Source organism: Gorilla gorilla, chromosome 1 (assembly GCF_029281585.2).
Source record: "Gorilla gorilla gorilla isolate KB3781 chromosome 1, NHGRI_mGorGor1-v2.1_pri, whole genome shotgun sequence".
Taxonomy (NCBI): domain Eukaryota; kingdom Metazoa; phylum Chordata; class Mammalia; order Primates; family Hominidae; genus Gorilla; species Gorilla gorilla.
The window spans coordinates 162,139,080-162,160,689 of NC_073224.2; the positions used below are offsets into that span (position 1 = coordinate 162,139,080).

The following is a 21,610-nucleotide window of genomic DNA, read 5'->3' on the forward strand; positions in this document are numbered from 1 at the left end:
TTGGCTAGTTTATTTTTTTTTAAGTAACCTATTATTACGTAAGACAGACACTTATGCAGATGATTCCAAGGATATAAAAGAAAAGTAAACATTTCATAAAAGCCATATGAAATATCCATCTTACCAATATCATCAGCAAGGGAATTAGGATCAGATGCCCCAAGGGTAGCTTCAAACTCCTCTTGGAGACGATAGGCTCTTTGCAGCAGAGCTTCGAGTTTATGGATAAATTCAGTACTAATAATATCCTACGAGGAGAGAAAAAGTACACAGAACAAATTAAATTCTAATGTTAAAATTCTAAATATTTTTCCCACTTTTAAATAAAAGGCAAAGAAAGTGAGTAATATAAAAAACAACTGAGAGATGGTGGAAAGAGTACAGCAGCAGAAGTCAAGAGGCCTGGGTTCTAGCTGTGTCTTTGGCAAAATTACCTTAGTTCTTAGTGATTCAGTTTCTTTACCTATAAAATTAAGGAGTTAGACTAGATTGGGAGTTCTCAAAGTAAGGTCCCTGAGCCAGCAGCTTCATTATCACCCAAGAACTTGGTAGAAATGCAAATTCTTAGGATCCACCCCAGTCCTAGTCAATGAGAAACCCATGGGGTAGGGCCTCCAAATCTGTGTTTTAACAAGTCCTCTAGGTGATTCTTATGCATTCTCAAGTTTGAGAACCACTAGCTTAACTAAATGATCAATAAGGACTAGTCTAGCTCTACACCTTTATGTGATTTTTATGAACATAATGGCACTTAATTAATCCCAAAGCACAAATCAAACTTTAAAAAATTCCAAGCCAGACAAGGTAGAATGTGCCTGCAGTCCCAGCTGCTTGGGAGACTGAGGCAGAAGAATTGATTGAGCCCAGGAGTTCCGGGGTATAGTGTACTATGATTGTTCCTATGAACAACCACTGTACTCCAACCTGGGCAACATAGCAAGACCCCATTTCTTTAAAAAAAAATCCTTTAGAAATCAATCTGCTTATTTTGCATATCCTGGGAAAGTCAATAAACTTGATGAATGGTAAATCTGGCATTTAACAACTACCTGGATAGAAAAAGACCAATAAGAAATACCCCACATTGTCCCAAGGAAGAAGAAAAAAACAGTTCTATTAAATGCACATAAAGCAAATATACTGAATCAACATTAAAAATTACTTTGGGTCAGCACCTTGGCTCATGCCTATAATCCCCAGCACTCTGGGAGGCCAAAGTGAAAGTGCTGCCTGAGGCCAGGAGTTCGAGACCAGCCTGGGCAATATAGTGAGACACCATCTTTACAAAAAATTTAAAATTAGCCTGGCATGGTGGTGCATCCCTATAGTCCTAACTACTCAGAGGACAAGGCGGGAAGATCGCTTGAGCCCAGGAGTTCAAGACTCAGCCTGGGTAACAATAGTGAGACCCTATCTCTACCAAAAAAACAAAAAAAAAGTTTGATTCTTCTAATATTATGAAGACCACTCAAATCAATCACTCTTACATCTACATTTTCTTCAGCAATGGCATCTCCTGCACCCAGTTTAATGGAACCACAGGCTTCATCTTCAGCCTGTCTATTGCGAAAGGTCAGAGCTTGTTCCCATCGACGCAATGCCTCTTCAAACAATTCCATACCTAAAAATTAAGAACAGAACAATTTTAACTGTGCAAAATCAATGCCAAAATAAAATTATTGGGGCCTGAAATGTTTTCATACATTATCACTGATGTCACAGTCTAATTTTGACACTAAAGAATCATACATCATTTCATGACAGAATCTTAGTTTCCCAATACATTCTCAGCCTATGGTTCCAGTTAACCAAAAATCAGAGACAAAATGGCCAATATGTTTTCATTTCTTTAAAAATATAACACAAATGTATATGGTGCTCAGAATTTTTCTAAAAGAATATAATGAATTCATCAGAAGTTCCACAGTAATAGCTATTTTTTATAGTTACACAACTATGTTTCAAAATATCCCTGTAAATTAAAAGGAAAACTAATGGGAAGATAGAAGAAACCAGTTTACAAAAAGCTACCGGGTTTATAAATTCTCAGAAGAACAAAGTAAAGCTGAAGATGGCCCGGCGCAGTGGCTCATGACTGTAATCCCAGCACTTTGGGAGCCCGAGGTGGGTGGATCACCTGAGGTCAGGAGTTCGAGACCAGCCTGGCCAACATGGTAAAACCCCATCTCTACTAAAAATACAAAAAGCAGCCAGGTGTGGTGATATGTGCCTGTAATCATGGCTACTCAGGAGGCTGATGCGGGAGAATTGGCTTGAACCTGGGAGGCAGAGGTTGCAGTGAGCCGAGATTGCACCACTGTACTCCAGCCTAGGTGACAGAGCAAGACTGTCTCAAAAAAAAGAAAGTAAAGCTGAAGAAAAGATAATATAGAAGTCTAAAATAAAAGCCTTTTCCACCTTTTGTCCCTTAAAGGGTGTCCTGAACCACTATGATCCCAACAGGTGGATTTGGATAAATTGGTGGGCCAGAGTTAAAAATCTGCAAGATACTGAATGAACCCATCAAAAGTTAGTTATAGTCCAAGTAGGAATTTCATTTCCTTGCTGAGAGAAAGCTTTGTGTGAAAAAAAATGAACATGTGATTCCTTTTCTCCAAATTAAAAAACAAAGCTTACAAAAATAATTATGCACTTCAAACAAAACAAAAATAGTTTAAAACTTCAACTTTTAAAGTATTTTTAAGATGTTAAATATTAAAGAAAAAGATCTTTAAAAGCTGTTTAAGAATCTGGGCAAGTCATTCTCTCGATGTTTTTAAGATATGGTAGCTAAAAAATACCTCTCCTCTCAAGTCATTTCTTCAATTACCTATAGAACCTACAATCCTAAATGAATACAATTTCGTATTTATTTGTTATTCATTTATTTATTTATTTATTTATTTATTTATTTATTTATTTATTTATTGAGACAGAGTCTCACTCTGTTGCCCAGGCTGGAGAGCAGTGGCGCCATCTCGGCTCACTGCAACCTCCTACCTCAGCCTCCCAAGTAACTGGGATTACAGACATGTACCACCACGCCCAGCTGATTTTTGTATTTTTAGTAGAGATGGGGTTTCACCATGCTGGCGACACTGGTCTCGAACTCCTGACCTCAGGTGATCCACCAGCCTCAGCCTTCCAAAGTGCTGGGATTACAGGCGTGAGCCACCACACCCAGCCTCTTTTATTTTTTTAAATGTATTTATTTATTTATTTGTAGAGATGAGGTTTCACTATGTTACCTAGGCTGGTCTCAAACTCCTGGGCTCAAGCAATCCTCCCACCACAGCCTCCCTAAGTTATGGGATTACAGGTGTGAGCCACTGCACTTGGCCTAAAATTTCTTAAAATGAAATGCAGGCCTTTCCTTCTTGTTTGATTTTCTGTAGCAAAAAATAGCTTTTGAATCTTCCTCATAAAACATTTATGCACATAAAAACCAATTATATCACTATCTATTCTCCTTTCTCCAAGTTATGCAACTCTAATTTCTTCATCCTTTTCTCACACTATCCCTTCTACACACTTATTATTTTGGCTGAACATATGAACACAGGAATAATTATTTTATTTTATTTTTTTTAGTTTTTTTTGGTCTCTTTTTTTAGAGATGGGGTCTTACAATGTTCCCCAGGTTGGTCTTGTACTTCTGGGCTCAAGGGATCCTCCCACTTCAGCCTCTCGAGTAGCTGGGACTACAAGCATGTGCCACCACACTTGGCTTCAGGAGGAATTATTTTACAGCAGAGTTGTATAACACAAAGATAAAACCTGTCTCCTCAAGAAGTACTATGTCTACCTCACTATAGAATATAGTCCAGACTACCAAATATCATCAGTTTTGTAACAGCAAGTCAAACATATGTCACCAATCTTTTTTTAAGGTCTTCAATTTTATAAAGAGAATTGAAACAGATGGGTGATGATACCAGGTGGTCCACAGGGCTCCTTGCAAGCTTAATCCTGTAACACAAAGACCCCCCTGTGGCATCTCTAGTTTTACTCTACATTTCTTCAATTTGAATTTTTAATATTCTGAGGTTGTTGTTGTTGTTGTTGTTGTTGTTGTTTTAAGAAAATGGGCTCTGTTACCCAGGCTGTAGTGCAGTGGCACAATTAGCTCACTGTAACCTTGAACTCCTAGGTTCAAGTGATCCTCCTGCCTCAGCCTCCCAAGTAGGTAAGACTACAGGTACATGCCACCATATCCAGCCATAAACTTGTAATATTAACAGAAGCTGTGAATGTTAAGTTTCCTAGACACAGAGTAATCTAGAAATATGTGAATTTAACTCTCTGGAGACCTTCTTTCCCCATAGGAGTACCCACTGTGATGGCACTGGAGATGAGATAGTCTAACTATTCTAGAGAGTAGGAATGCATTCTGAGGCACTCAGTCCTTCTACACAGAGCCATCAACCCTTTATTGCTCACTGGCCAGGGCCACATCAAGTTTACTGGTTTTGTTTTTTATTTAGTATGCATTTCCACTAAAAGGAGGATAGCCTGAAACAGAATAGAGAACAGGGAAAAGCATTTGAATTTTCTGATTCAACAACAGGTTCATTTGGTTCTTCTTCAGGGCTCCAGTGAGGCTCCATAGACATGTTCATGGTCAAGTCAAGAAATACTGAGATGTGAAACACAGAAAGCCTCTTTCTATTTAAAATTTTTTTCTGGATATAATACAAATGATAGCTAGATAAAACATATTTAGTAAAGTGAGTTCTGATAGATTCATTATATAACAGTCAACAGATTAGGTTAAGATAGTGTAGTAGGCTGAATAATGGTCACCCAAAGATATCAGGTCCTAATTCCTAGAACATGTAAATGTTACCTTATAAATAAAGGTAACATCTTACATCTTTCTAGATGTAATTAAGAATCCCAACACAGGGAGATTATCCTACTTTATCTGGTGGGCCCTAAATCTAATCAAAAGTGTCCTTATAAGAGAAAGGTGGCTGGGTGAGGTGGCTCACGCCTGTAATCCCAGCACTTTAGGAGGCCGAGGTGGGTAAATCAACTGAGCTCAGGAGTTCAAGACCAGCCTGGCTAACATGGTGAAACCCCATCTCTACCAAAAATACAAAAAATTAGCCAGGGGTGGTGATGCACACCTGTAAGCCCAACTACTTGGGAGGCTGAGGCATGAGAATCACTTGAACCCGGGAGGTGGAGGTTGCGGCGAGCCGACGTTGCACCACTGCACTCTAGCCTGGGCGAGAGTGAGACTCTGTCTCAAAAAAAAAAAAAAAAAAAAGAGAGAGAGAGGGAGAGATAGGGAGATTTGATACACACAGAGGAGAATGTGACACGAAGACAAAGGTAGAGACTGGAATGATGTGGCCACGAGCCAAACAATGTTGGAAGCCACCAAAAGCTGGAAGAGGCCAGGAAAAGATTCTCCCCTAAGCCTCCAGAGAGAGCATGGCTCTACTGACATATTGATTTCAGCCCAGTGATAATGAAATTCTAGCCTCCAAAACTCTTTCTGCTGTTTTAATTTTGTTGTATTAGTTTAAACTAACACAATGTATGACGTTATGAAGACTAGATACAACAGATATAAGAACATTTAAAATTATAGTTGCTTCTCTTAGAACCATTCAGTTTTTTAATTTCAACTTACCACCAACTGTGGTGGCTCACGCATGTAATCCCAGTACTTTGGGAGGCTGAGGCGGGCAGATTGCTTGAGCTCAGGAGTTCAAGACCAACCTGGCAACATGACAAAACCCTATCTCTACAAAATTTTTTTAAAAAATTAGCTGGGCATGGTGGTATGCGCCTGTGGTCCCAGCTACTCAGGAGGCTGAGGTGGGAGGATCACTTGAGCCCGCGAAGTTGAGGCTGCAATGAGCAGTAATCATGCCACTGTACTCCAGCCTGGGTGAGAGTGAGACCCTGTCTGTCTCAATAAATAAAAAACAAGAACAAAACAAATTAAATGTGAGCACAATATCTTAAAATGTTATCATCTCATTCCTACCCATTAAGTATAAGTTCTCTGGGGTAGTCACAGGAATATTAACAAGTTTAATATCATCTTCATCTGCTTTGTCCCAGGAATTAGAATTGCCACAAGCGCAGCTATGACAAGAATTGACACTCTGGACCTAAAATTAAGATGGACAGAAGTTACTTCAAATCTCTCTCATGATAGTATATTGTGATATTTCATATTTACAAATTATTTTTATAAATCCTATTAGTGGTAAGACAATCCATGTAATTTCCACATGAAGAAATAATTCTGATGATAATCAATCAAACTTAGAAATCACAATTTATTCTAAGCCTGTTTGCTCAAAAATACACAAGAAGAGTAGTATTTTGAAGGTAAATCACTTATTTCCATCAGAAATCAGGCAGTTATGTTTATATCATTTATTCTTTTAAGCACTCACTTATAAATTTTATCTATACCTACTGTGATTTAAGCTAGCTAGCTTATTTTTCTTTTAGAATGTTTTACAATGCTGACTCTCTGCTAAATGATACCTAAAATAAAAAAGCCACTATCATCTTTGTAAATGCCCTCTCCTAGCAAGGTCCACTGAGCAAATCATTTCAATCACCTCCATGCAGATGATTCTCAAATTCCTAACTCCAGTTCTGTCCTAATTCCAGTTCAGTTTTGAGAAATCTAAGCCCACATTTTCATTTGCCTTTTAGGTGACTCCATTTGGCTCTTCTGCTGGCATCTCAAACTAACTACAGACACTTTCGACATAACAACATCTGGGTCAATGACGGACCACATATACAACAGTCAACCTTACCGTAAGATTACAAAATTGTATTTTTACTGTACCTTTTCTATGTTCAGATATGTTTAGATACACAAATACCATTGTGTTTCAACTGCCTACATTATTCAGTTCAGTAGCATGTGGTACAGGTTTGTAGCCTAGGAGCAACAAGTTACAACATATAGCCTACAGATTATGCTGCTTCTGAAATGAAGAGTAAAATATTCACCTAATTAATTAGGGTGGTATTTGAGTGGTCTACTGTAATCAGTATAAAAATACTGGCAACTATGTTAAATTTATATTTTTGTTAAATTGTAAGATTTAACAAAAGAGGAATGACTAGTTCAGTTAGGCAAGTACAGTACAGTGATTCTAAAGACTTGTTACACTATTATCATGAAATTCACCTTATCTACTTCTAGTCAACAAGGGCTTCAACTTTCAATTGAGGAAATTCAGAAGAGGCACTTCTCAGACATTGAGGAAGTTCACATTATAGAACAGGCATATTCTGGCCAGGCACAGAGGCTCACGCCTGTAATCCCAGCACTTTGGAGGCCGAAACGGGCAGATCACTTGAGGTCAGGAGTTCGAGACCAGCCAAGCCAACATGGTGAAACCATGCAAAAATACAAAAATTAGCTCGGTGTGCTGGTGCACGCCTGTAATCCCAGCTACTCGGGAGGCTGAGGCAGGAGAATCACTGGAACCCGGGAGGTGGAGGTTGCAGTGAGCCAAGATCACACCACTGCCCTCCAGCCTGGGCAATAGAGTGAGACTCCATCTCAAAAAAAAAAGAAAAGAAAAAAAGAAAAAAGAATAGGCATATTCTTCATTATGCTGCTCGGTTTCACAGAGAAACTGAAAGTCTGTAGGCCTTTGATCTAGCTGTTCCTATCCTAGAAGAGCCTTTAAAAATTTAGTACATTTTTAGGCATTACAGAATAGGGCAGCTATATATTCCAGTGAAATACGGAAGCAAGGGGCCGGGTGTGGTGGCTCACGCCTGTAATCCCAGCACTTTGGGAGGCCGAGGCAGATGAATCACGAGGTCGGGAGATCAAGACCATCCTGGCTAACACGGTGAAACCCCATCTCTACTAAAAAATACAAAAAATTAGCCGGGCGTGGTGGCGGGTGCCTGTAGTCCCAGCTACTCGGGAGGCTGAGCCAGGAGAATGGCATGAACCCAGGAGGCAGAGCTTGCAGTGAGCGGAGATTGTGCCACTGCACTCCAGCCTGGGTGACAGAGTGAGACTCCGTCTCAAAAAAAAAAAAAAGAAAAAAAAAAAAAAGAAATATGGAAGCAAGGTACAGAACAGAATATGGTGTTCTATAAACTATGAAGAAAAAATGAATACAGGCCAGGCATGGTGGCTCATGCCTGTAATCCTAGCAGTTTGGGAGGCTGAGGTAGGCAGATCACCAGGTCAGGAGTTCGAGACCAGCCTAGCCAACATGGTAAACTCCATCTCTACTAAAAATACAAAAACTACCTGGGTGTGGTGGCACATGCCTATAATCCCAGCTACTTGGGAGGTTGAGGCAGGACAATCGCTTGAACCCAGGAGGTGGAGGTTGCAATGAGCTGAGTTCCAGCTCATCGCGCCACTGCGCTCCGGCCTGGGCAACAGAGCAAGAATTCATCTCAAAAAAAAAAAAAAAAATTGTTAATGTTGTTTATCTCCATGGCGGGGAATTGAGTGGATCAGGAACACATTTATTTTATTATTATTTTTTTTAGAGACAAAGTTTCTCTATGTTGCCCAGGCTGTCTTCAAACTCCTGGACTGAAGCAATTTTGCCTCAGTCTTCTGAATAGCTGAGACTATAGGCACCACCACAGCACCCAGCTCTCATTGTATATTCTTTTGCCTGTTCTGTATTTAATAGCAGGTACATATTCTACCTGTTTTTTAAATTAATGTTTAAATCACATTAGATTTAAACAAATACTAACTTCATTCCTCACTTGTCAATCAGCATTAATAGTAATGCTCCAAATAAAGATGGGCAGCCTCCTGCTTGTCAGTCAATACTGTATTAATGATTCAAAGAAGGAGGTGAAGAACCTCACACTTGGCTTCAGCAAACCAAATACTTTCACCTAAGTAGGCTCATCAAGTGATTACTGTGACCCAGCACCAAGTCTGGCTGCATTGTCCAGCTTCTTGCAGAACACCTAATTCTTTTAAATTAATAACTCTTTTTAATTTTAATTTTTGATTTTTGTGGATATATAGTAGGTGTAAATATTTATGGAGTACATAAGACATTTTGATATATACAACATGTAGTGATCACATCAGGGTAAATGGGGTATCCATCACCTTTATCTTTAAGCATTTATCTGTTATTTGTGTTATAAACAATCTAATTATACTCTTTTAGTTACTTTTTAATGTATAATACTTTGTGTTGACTGCAGTCACCCTATTGTGCTATCAAATACTAGATCTTATTTATTCTATCTGCCTATATTTTTTTACCCATTAACCATTCCACTTCCCCTCCACCCCGTTACCTTTCCCAGCCTCTGGTAACCATCATTCTATTCTCTATCTCCATGAGTTCAATTGTTTTAATTTTTAGCTCCCACAAATTAGTGAAAACAAGAACATCTAATTTTGAAGCAATACTTCCACATCAACACTATTTTCACAGGACCCAATGAGACCACATCACTTATTCAAAGAAACCTAGAACCAAATTGACTAATAGTCAGCAAAAAGGTATTTTACTTGCCTAAAGAAAGCACATTCAGACGATTTCTTAAGAGTATTTCCATACTAAGAACTATATGACACTTAAACTAATAGATCACAGAAGACATATAAACAAAAATTTTAAAAATTAATATTTTTTCTGTACTTACAGAGGCCAAACTCTGTGCAGAACCTGAATATTTACTGAAAAGTCCTCCATTAGCATAGTTATAAACTTGAGATCCTTTGTCTTTGGTAGAACTTAAAGATAATGTCAAATTCTGTCTGCTACTGGAACAACTTGAACCTATCAAATAAACATACTAATATTAAAAGTATCAATAGTGCCAATAATAAATTTCAGGTAAAAATTTCAGAGTTTATAATATATTCATCCAGAAAGCTTCTAATTTTAAAACATGCATCACTCAATTGTGTAAATTATTACATGTACATCATTATTAAAATCTAAATCTTTATATAATCTTATATAATCTTTTTTCAACACTGCTAAAATCTGCTTCTGAAATGAAGAATAGAATATTCACCTAATAAATTAGGATGGTATTTGAATGGTCTATTGTAACCAGTATAAAAATACTGGTGACTATGTTAAATTTACAATTTTGTTAAACTGTAAATTTAACAAAATATAGGCATTTCCTTTTCTGAATTACTTCTAAACCTTACCCAAATCTCATTGTATTGAAATTAGTTATACTTCTGCCTCTTCTACTCATCTATCCATTCTTCTAAGACTGACATTAGTTTTTTGGTATTTTTTTTTCCTTTTTTTGAGAAAAGATCTCACTCTGTCACCCTGGCTGGAGTGCAGTGGTGCAATCATGTCTCACTGCAGCACTGACCTCCTGGGTCAGGTGATCCTCCCACTTCAGCCTCCCGAGTAGCTGGGACTAGCTAGCTGTGCCACCACACCAAAAAAAACAATTTTTTTATTGTTATTTTTGTAAAGATGTGGTCCCACTATGTTGTCCAGGCTGGTTTAAACTCCTGGGCTCAAGCCATCCTCCTGCTTTGGCCTCCCAAAGTGCTGGAATTATAGTAACGAGTCACCATGCTGCATAAGTTTTTCTTAATGCAGCAGTTAAGATGTTCCTGGATTCAAATCCCGGCACTTATAAATTATATGACCTTGGGCAAGTCACTTAGCTTTTGCATATCTCAGTTTTCTTTATGTAGAATATAGAAACAATAACAAGACTATAGTCCTAATTCACAGGATTGCTGTAAGGTTAAATAAAGCACTGAATATATGGCACTTACCTGAGACCTAATAAAATCTCAGCAAGTGACAGCAATCATTACTGTTGCAATGTTCACTGCACTCAGTACGAAATAGTCACTCATTAATTGTATGCTGGACAGATGACTCACAAAAGCATATCACACACTCACTAAATAATAAAAAACTAAGAAACTCAGCATGTTTAAGGAATTATTTTTATTCATACGATATCTTTACCAAAAATTAAAGATCCTTTAAAAGACAGCAACTTACTTCTTGAACTCTACATACTAAGGAAAATAGACAAGGATACACAAAATAAGAAAAACACAAACATCCTAAAGGGAACAATGGGGAAATGATTAAATAAACTGGGGTACATTCGTACAGATTAACACTAGTTATATATTAAAAATGATAGCACAGACGGATATTTATTGACCTGGAAAGACATTCTTCCACACTGTCAAATATCTTAAAAGCAGGTTACAAAATGTCTGATCACAATTTTACTTAAAATACATAAATAATTTACTTGTATATAACATTTTATGTCTCAATATGACATTTAAATACAAATATAAGTGGACTGATATACATGAAAGTATTATCAGTAGTTATTTCTGGGTACCAGAATGTCAAGTAATTTTAATTTTTTGTTTGCTTATCTACATTTTCTAATCTTTCTAAAATAAATCTATACTACTTTTGAGTTAAATAATATATTAGGAAGAAAATTCTGGAGACTAAAAGACCAAAATCACTGTATTCCAGTTATGATTTACACATAAAATTTCTTTTGTACACTTACTTCAACTATTTCCACATACCTTTGTCTGATGCTGCTCTTTTAGTGTATTCAAGTATGAGGTGCTCTGGTTCCCATGGTAATATTTTTCCTTTCTTCTTTCCACGTTTTCTTTTAAAGTGATGGGCCAGAAAAATTACAGATATAGCACTCACTGCAGTTATCACAAACAACTTTTTAGCCACCGGAGAAAATTTGATCTGGAAAAGATTCAGTTAAAATTGAAAAAAATATCTTTAATTTGTTCACTTAAAAGAAGGACCTAATAACTAAACTTACTCTTAATCTAACCTATTTCTAAATACTATCAAGAGAATATCATTTCACTCTTTCAATGACAAGCTAGCCCAATTTGATTTTTTAAAAAATATCTTAAATGTTGTAATTTATTACTCACTACTCTGAAGATCTCAGGTAAACAATATTACCCCAAAGTCAATAGGAGCAGAAAATAATTTAACCCCGTTAATATTTTTTGAGCAATTAAGGATTAATTCACGCAACTGAATCTTCTGTCTGAATCACAGCAAGATTTTTTACAGGGATGATTAAACTGAGCTTTAAAAAAAACTATCTGGAAATCTGAGGAAATAGAAGCTAAATCCATTTCTAAATACTTTCTAAATAAGCCATTTTATTCACAAATTATTTAACAAATATTTCTTCAGAATCTTAAAGTACCAGGACTGTGTTATAAATTAAAATCTTACTGTAATTCTATTCTATGAGCACACAATAAATGCCTACAACCAATCAGGAAGCACTAGGTATACGGAGGTCACAGATCTTGCATTTTGCATATACTCTTCTATTTCCCTCAAGCAGTGTGCTAAGAGTGGAGACAGATATATTGACAAATAATTACAGCATAATGGGATAAATACAGTTATACAAGTACTAAGTTATATAAGTACTAACATCAGAGCAAGAAGCGATTAACTTTCTCTTGGGAGACAAACACTATTAAATACCTAAAAGCAAAGGAACTCTAAAATAAAGCTAAAGGCTTGGAATGTTGAGAGCTGGAAAGAATGTCACTTTCAACCCTCCAACAACAAAATAAAGTATTCTGACTCCATCAGAATACGGAGATCAGAGGGCAACCAACTGCCCCCTAAACTAATGAGACAGGCATTTGCAGAGAGGTAAGACATTAGCATTGGCTTACATGGACAAGACACAGCATGACGTTAGCAAGAAGAGGTCAGCAAGCATCGTTTCAAAACTGGTGGAGAAAGAATACACTGTTGAGAGGCGGGAGAGAGGTGCTGCAAATGTAGGTGAAATCCACACCTTTTTTGCATATCTTATCATCAAGAATCACCAGGCACTCGTAGAAAATACTGAAAGAGTCCTACAAAAGTCTCCCTAATGGTACAGAGGGAGGGAAACAGCAGCTTCTGTGGAGGGCATGAACCAGCACCATAACCTTTCTCCTCTCTCCCCATTAAAGAACAAAAGCCTTAAACTGTGGATGCATCTTTAACTTTAGAGAGAAATTTATGCCATTAAATGCTTATATTAAAAAAGGAAAGATATCAAATCAGTAATCTAAGCTTTCGACTTAAGAATCTAGAAAAAGAATGGCCGGGCACGGTGGCTCACGCCTGTAATCCCAGCACTTTGGGAGGCCGAGGTGGGCGGATCACGAGGTCAGGAGATCGAGACCATCCTGGCTAACATGGTGAAACCCCTTCTCTACTAAAAATACAAAAAATTAGCCGGGCGTGGTGGCGGGCGCCTGTAGTCCCAGCTACTCGGGAGGCTGAGGCAGGAGAATGGCGTGAACCCGGGAGGCGGAGCTTGCAGTGAGCGGAGATCGCGCCACTGCACTCCAGCCTGGGCGACAGAGCGAGACTCCGTCTCAAAAAAAAAAAAAAAAAAGAATCTAGAAAAAGAAGTACAAATTCAACCTAAAACAAGCAGGATATAGGAAGCATTATAAAGATTAAAGCAGAAATCAATAAGACCAACAGCTGGGTTTTTTTTGTAAGGAAAACTAATAAAACCTCTAGCCAGTCTCATTAAGAAAAAAAAGCAAGAATGACACAAATTACCAAAATCAGAAAAAAAAGAGGAGGAGTCATTACTGCAGACCTCACAAAGGTCTGTAAAAAGGATCCTATAAACAATTCTATGACCACAAAGGACAAAGTCAAAACTCACTCGGAAAAAAAAACAGGTAACACGAGCAGTTAAATATCTATTAAAGAAATTGAATAGGTAGTTAAAAACCTTCCAACAAAGAAAACTGAAGGCCAAATTACACCAAGTAGTTAAAGAAGAAACAGTATCAATTTCACACAATGAGGATACGTCCTAATCATGTTATCAATCTAGTCCAGATGCTGTTTGACTTATAATGGGGTTATAGCCAATAAACCCATCCTAAGTTTAAAAACATAAGTCAGAAATTGATTTAATAAACCCAAACTACCAAACATCATGGCTTAAACTAGCCTATCTTAAACATGCTCAGAACACTTATTAATACATTAGTCTACATTTGGGCAAAATCATGTAACACAAAGCCTCTTTTATGAGAAAGTCTTAGATATCTCAAGTAATTTATTGAATACCGTACATTATGTCAAATTTGCAATGGTTGTGCATCATCGTGAAGTCGAAAAATTGTTAAGTTGGGGACAGTTAATATCAAAGCCAGACAAAGACATCACAAAAAAATAAAACTATAGGTTAATATCCCTCATTGATAGATGCAAAAAATCTTCCACAAAATATTAACAAATAAAATCCATCAATATATTAAAAAATATATAAATAACCAAGTGGTATACATCCTAGGAATGCAAATCTGGTTCAACATTTAAAAATCAATGTAACTTACCATAATATCAACTAAAGAAAGCCATAATATTATCTCAACAGATGTGAAAAGAACACTTTAAAACATTCAACATCCATTTATGACTACTTAAAAACTCCCAGCAAATTAGGAATAGAAGGTGTAGTAGGTTGAATAGTGTCCCAGAATGATTCATGTCCACCTGGAACATCAGAATGTGATCATATTTGAAAATAGGGTCTTTGCTGATATAATTAAAGTAAGAATTCAGATGAGAACATACTGGATTAGGGTGTGCCCTCAATCCAATGAGAGTATCTTTGTAAGCCATAAATACACAAAGGGGAAGGCCATGTAAAGAGACTGAAGCTATGCTGTGATATGGTTTGGCTATATCCCCACCCAAATCTCATCTTGAATTGTAGTGCCCATAATTCCCACGTGTTGTGAGCTGGCCCCCGTGGGAGATAATTGAATCATAGGGGCAGTTTCCTACTGTCCTCGTGGTAGAGAATATGTCTCACAAGAGCTGATGCTTTTATAAGGGGAAACTCCTTTCGCTTGGCTCTCACTTCTCTCTTGTCTGCCGCCATGGAAGACGCGCCTTTTGCCTTCTACCATAATTGTGAGGCCTCACCAGCCATGTGGAACTGTGAGTCCATTAAACCTCTTTTTCTTTATAAATTATCCAGTCTCAGGTATGTCTTTATCAGCAGAGTGAGAACTGACTAATCCATGCTGCTACAGCCAAGAATGTCTGGAGTCACCAGAAGCTGGAAAAGGCAAGGAAGGATTCTCCCCTAGAGCCTTCAGAGGAAGTGTGGCTCTGCTACACTGTGATTTCAGCCTCCATAACTAAAAAATTAAATTTCTATTGTTTTAAGTCACCAAGTTTGTACTAATTTGTTATGGTAACTCTGGGGAACTAACACAAAAGGGAAATTCCTCCATCTGATAAAGGGTATTTATTTTAAAAACCTGTAGCTAAGATCATGCTTAACGGTGAAAAACTAAATGCTTTCCCCATAAGATCATGAACAAGGCAAGGATGTCATTTCACCAATGTCGTATTAGAAGTACTAGCCAGTACAAAAAATTAAGAAACAGGAATAAAAGGAATACATATTAGAAAGGAAGAAGTAAAAGTATTCACATATGATACAGCTGTCTATAAAGTTCCAAAGAATCTACAAAAAAGCTCCTATAACTAGTAGGTAAGTTTCACAGAATACAAAGTCAATATACAATATCAACTGTATTTCTGTATAAAAGCAATAAGCAACCGGAATTTGAATTTCAAAAAGTAATACTATTTATAATAGCACCAAGAAAAAGAAAAGGAAAATACTAGAGCTAAATCTAATAAAATCTGTGCTAGGTAACAATGAAACACAAAAGATATCAAAGAAGATAAAAGGAGACAGACATCATATTCATGGATTACAGGAATTTTTCTCTCCAATTTGATCTACATAAACAACATAATCCAAATAAAAAACCCAGAAAAATTTTTGTAGTTACTTATAAGCTTATTTTTAAAAACTTAAGAAAAGGCAAAAGAACTAGAGGAACCAAAACAATTTTAAAAAGAACAAAGTTGCAGAACTCAAAATAGCTGAATTCAAGACTTAACTGTAAAGCAACAGGCAATACAGTGTGGACGTATAGATCAATACAGTAGAACAGACAGCCTGCAAGAAAGACACACAAACATATAGTCAATCTATTTTTGTCAAAGGTAGAAAATCCAAAGAAGAAATTTCTAGAAGAAAACACAGGAGAAAATATGTATGACCTCATAATCACCTAAAATCAGAAACAACCTGGATGCCCTTCAACAGGTGAACAGATAAACTGTAGTACATTCATACAATGGAATGTTACTCATCAACAAAAAAGGACAAACTATTCAGACAAACAACAATGTGGATGAATTTCAAATGCATTATGGTAAAAGGAAGAAGCCAATTTCAAAAGATTATACGTTGTTTAATTCCATTTATGTGACATTTGTGGGTAAAGATAAAACTACAGGGACAGAAAACATCAATGGCAGCTAGCGGTCAGAGGTGACCACAAAGGGGCAGCACACGGGAACTCTGGGGATGAAGAACTGTTCTGTTTGGTGCTGTGGTGATGGACACATGATTGCACAGCTGTAAAAACACACAGAACTGGGCACAACAAAGAACAAATTGTGCTCCATGTCAATTGAAAAAAAATCAACCAGGATATGGGATCACACATGGATCCAAAGATAAATCGCAGGCTGTGAAAAGTAAATCAAACTTTGTTCCAAATGAAGCACACTGAAGGGTGTGAGGAAGAAAGGCGCTGACCTAAGTGACAGTGTTTTGCCTGGATATTGTAAGACTACAGACAAAAAGAGTTAGACATAAATACTGCAACCTGTTGGTAAATTTGTTTCTCAAAGGAGTACTGGGGCCAACTGCAGTGGTACCTGCCTGTAGTCTCAGCTATCTGGAAAACTGAGGCAGGAGAATAACTTGAGCCCAGGGGTTCGAGGTTGCAGTGAGCTACTATCGCACCACTGCACTCCAGCCTGGGTGATAAAGTGAGACTCCATCTCTTAAAAAAAAAAAAAAAAAAATTAAGACCAGGCACGGTGGCTCACGCCTGTAATCCCAGTACTTTGGGAGGCCAAGGCGGGTGGATCACGAGGTCAGGAAATCGAGACCATCCTGGCTAATATGGTGAAACCCCGTCTCTACTAAAAATACAAAAAAATTAGCCGGCATGGTGGCGGGCGCCTGTAGTCTCAGCTACTTGGGAGGCTGAGGCAGGAGAATGGCGTGAACCCAGGAGGCGGAGCTTGCAGTGAGCCGAGATCATGCCACTGTGCTCCAACCTGGGCGACAGAGAGAGACTCCATCTCAAAAAAAAAAAAAAAAAAAATTAAGTTGAATTTTAAAAAGAGGAGTATTGGGGTGCAAATTCTGAAATTTCTTTATGTGTACACTAGATATTATAATAAGTAAATATATTACGAGTAATACACTATAGTTAATGAGAGCCAGGTGTCTCACTGCTGAATAAACACGTCACAAATGATCCAACTAGGAATGCTAAAATGAAATCTCTGTTGTTGAATTGAAGTCAGAAGTATCAATATGACCAGCACTTTGGGAGGCTGAGGCGGGTGGCTAGCTTGAGGTCAGGAGTTCCAGACTAGCCTGGCCAACATGGTGAAACCCCGTCTCTACTAAAAATACAAAAAAAAAAATTAGCCAGGCATGGTGGCGCACACCTGTAATCCCAGCTACTCAGGAGGCTGAGGCAGGAGAATCGCTTGAACCCAGGAGGCAGAGGTTGCAGTGAGCTGAGATCGTGCCACCGCACTCCAGCCTGAATGACAGAGTGAGACTCTCTCTCCAAAAAAAAAAAAAAGAAAGTAATATACCAGGCCTGGCATGGTGGCTCACACCTCTGGGAGGACAAGGCGGAGAGATCACTTGAGCCGGAGTTTGAGACCAGCCTGGGCAACATGGTGAAGCTCCATCTCTAACAAAAATACAAAAATTGGCAGGGTATGGCAGTGGGCGCCCATAGTCCCAGCTACTTGGAGGCTGAGGTAGGGGGATTGCTTGAGCCGAGGGGTTTGAGACTGCAGTAAGCCATGATTGTGCCACTGCACTCCTGCCTGGGCAAAAGAGCAAGAAGCTATCTCAAAAAAACAAAAAAAGAAAAGAACAAGAAAAAAAAAAAGAAAAATATTCCAAATAATAAATGTAGAAGTAATGAAGGAAATAGAAAATCACCAATAAACACTTCAGTAAGAACTGCTGGCTGGGTGCAGTGGCTCACACCTGTAAATCCCAGCACTTTGGGAGGCCGAGGCAGGTGGATCACCTGAAGTCAGCCGTTTAAGACCAGCCTGACCAGTATGGTGAAACCCCATCTTTACTAAAAATACAAAAATTAGCTGGGCATGGTGGCATGCGCCTGTAGTCCCAGCTACTCGGGTGGCTGAGACAGGAGAATTGCTTGAACCCGGGAGGTGGAGATTGCAGTGAGCCGAGATCATGCCACTGCACTCCGTCCTGGGCAACAGAGCAAGAGTGCGTCTTAAAAAACAAAAAACAAAAAACAAAAAACTCCTGAAGGCAGCATCAAGAAATAAGTACTAAAGTAAGATATCTTACAGTGTCAAAGTCTCTACCTCCAAACTTCTTATTTACAAAGGAGAAAAAGTGGAAAAGTGTGGCAGACACATCCTTAACTAAATGATCAAGGGGGGTGTGTGTGTGCCTTTTTTCAAAAGACAGGGTCTCGCTCTGTTGCCCAGGCTAGCGTGCAGTGTGCAATCACAGCTCACCAGAGCCTTAAACTCCAGGGCTCAAGCGATCCTCCCACTTTAGCCTCCAGAGTAGCTGGGACTACAGACATGCATCACTGTGTTCAAGTAATCCTCCCACCTTGTCATGCCAAAGTGCTGGGATTATAGGAATGAGACACCATGGCTGACCAGTGATCAAAGCTACTATCACCAGTAACAAGGCACACAGACATCATCATGTATTCCCTGATATTGTGACATCTTGCCAAAAATGCATAACCTGAATCCAACCCTGAGAAAACATAAGACACACTCAACTGAGGGACATTCTGCAAAATACCTATCCTATATATTTCAAAAGCAGCAGGTCATATAAACCAAGGAAAACTGAAAGAACTGTCACAGATTGGAGAAGACTAAGGAAACCTGACAACTAAATGCAATGTGGGAACCTAGATAAGATCCTGAAGGATATAAGGTGGAAAAAAGTAATAAAACCTAAATAAAGTCTATAGTGTAGTTAAGAATATTACTTACAAAATTAAGATTACAATGTTAATCTTAGTTTTGATGGTTGTATTAGAGTTATAACAGACATTAAGATGTTAATACAAAGCATACACGAGAATTCTATGTACAATCTTTGCAACTCTTTGGTAAATAAAATTCTTTCAAAATAAAAGTTTAAGGCCCGGCGCAGTGGCTCATGGCTGTAATCCCAACACTTTGGGAGGCTGAGGCGGGCAGATCACTTGAGGTCAGGAGTTCGAGACCAGCCTGGCCAACATGGCGAAACCCCATCTCTACAAAAAATAATAAAAAATTAGCCAGGTGCGGTGGCGCTCACCTGTAATCCCAACCACTTGGGAGGCTGAAGCACGAGAATTGCTTGAACCCAGGAGGTAGAGGTTGCAGTGAGCTGAGATCGCGCCACTGCACTCCAGCCTGGGCGACAGAGTGAGACCCTGTCTCAAAAAAAAAAAAAAAAGATAAAATTTTAATAAAGCAGCCAGGCACAGTGGTTCACGCCTGTAATCCCAGCACTTTGGGAGGCTAGGGTGGGCAGATCACTTGAAGTCAGGTAGACCAGCCTGGGCAACGTGGTGAAACCCCATCTCTATTAAAAATACAAAAAAAAAAAAAAAATTAGCTGGGCATGGTGGCGCATGCCTGTAGTCCCAGCTACTCAGGAGGCTGAGGCATGAGAATCACTTGAGCCTGGGAGGCAGAGGTTGCAGCGAGCCAAGATTGTGCCACTGCTTTCCAGTCTGGATGATAGAGGGAATCCTTTCTCAAAACAAAACAAACAAGCAAACAAACAAACAAAAAAAACCTCTCAGGATTCAACAGTAAAAAAAGCAAATAGGCTGGGCACCATGGCTCATGCCTATAATCCCAGCACTTTGTGAGGCCAAAGCGGACAGATTGCTTGAGCTCAGGAGTTCCAGACCAGCCTGGGCAACATGGTGAGACCCCGTCTCTACAAAAAATACAAAAATTAGCCAGGCATGGTGGTGCATGCCTGCATCACAGCTAATGAGGAGACTAAAGTGAGAGAACTGCTTGAGCCCAGAAGATTGAGGCTACAATGAGCCGATATCACACCACTGCACTCCAGCCTGGGCAACAGAGAGACGCTGTCTTTAAAAAACAAAAAACAAAAAACATACAAACAAAAAAAACAGGCCGGGTGCTGTGGCTCATGCCTGTAATCCCAGTACTTTGGGAGGCTGAGGCAGGCAGATCACCTAAGGTCAGAAGTTCAAGACCAGGCTGGCCAACGTGGTAAAACCCCGTCTCTACTAAAAATACAAAAAAATTAGCCGGGCATAGTGCTGCATGCCTGTAATCTCAGCTATTCAGGAGGCTGAGACAGGAGAATCACTTGAACCTGGGAGGCAGAGGTTGCAGTGAGCTGAGATCGCGCCACTGCACTCCAGCCTGGGCTACAAGGGTGAGACTCCGTCTCAAAAAAAAAAAAAAAAAAGCAAACAATCCAATTTAGAAAATGGGCAAAGGACATGAAGAGACATTTCATTTCATTGAAGATGATATACAGATGGCAAACACACACAAACCCAAGAAGATGTTCAACATCATTAGCCAATTGGGAAATGCAAATTAAGACCACAGTGAGATACCAGTACAAAACTATTAGTGTAACTGAGTATTTCAGCTTTGAAATGCATTTTAAAACTTTTTTTCTCCTTTTTCTCTAGTCTTAAGATGTAACCTTGAAACAAACTGTAGAAACTTTGTGTCCTAAGTCTTAAAATATGGCCTTGAAATCTTCTTTGAAACTCTGCTCCCCTCTCTTTCCCACCAGACACTCCCTTGCACCATGCACACTTACCTAACTGCATGCTTGTTAAGAAATTCCAGGGGCTACAACAACCCAGGCAAAAAGACCCAGCTGTGGAATGAATTCTCCTCTACAGGGAAATTACCTCAAAACTGATAATCTGTAACTCAGCAGCAAATAAAATGGCACCAGCCTGTACTCCAGGCAGACAATAATTCGAGATAGTCCTTGGAACAACACATAGGAACCTGCATCCTGTGTTACTCTTATGTTTCCCATACCAGGTCTCCTCTTTTTAAACCCCTTCCCTCAGCCTAACACTTGAAATGGTCTTTTGGAGACATAAGCCTAGCCTATCCCAACTGCTAGCATTTCAATAAAGTTGCTTTCCTTTCACCACTCTTTCTTTCTCATGTTTTGGTCCTCAAGCAGTGAGCAGCCAGACTTTTGTTCAGTTATATTAGAACATCTAAAATAATTATTTTGAAGTGACAATACCAAATGCTGGTGAGAATATGGGAAAACTAGACTTCTCATACTTTGATGGTAGTAATGTAAAATGATACAGCCAATAATTAATTTTGTAATTTCTTTAAAAACTAAGTATTGGGCCAGGCGCAGTGGCTCATGCCTGTAATCCCACCACTTTGGGAGGCTGAGGCAGGTAGATCACTTGAGG

General features: G+C 38.8%; 1 protein-coding gene across 6 annotated transcripts in view; it reads right to left on the minus strand.

Annotated features, from left to right (window-relative positions):
- MIGA1 (mitoguardin 1) overlaps positions 1–21,610 on the minus strand; it is a 95,811-nt gene that overhangs the window by 61,963 nt on the left and 12,238 nt on the right. For all 6 annotated transcript variants that reach the window (XM_055351114.2, XM_004026010.5, XM_055351116.2 and 3 more), the window contains 5 exons: positions 11,549–11,726; positions 9,643–9,779; positions 6,002–6,128; positions 1,488–1,621; positions 125–248 (listed from right to left, as the gene is read on the minus strand). In XM_055351114.2, coding sequence (XP_055207089.2) covers positions 125–248; positions 1,488–1,621; positions 6,002–6,128; positions 9,643–9,779; positions 11,549–11,726 — 700 coding nt within the window. The remainder of the gene's footprint in view (positions 1–124; positions 249–1,487; positions 1,622–6,001; positions 6,129–9,642; positions 9,780–11,548; positions 11,727–21,610) is intronic.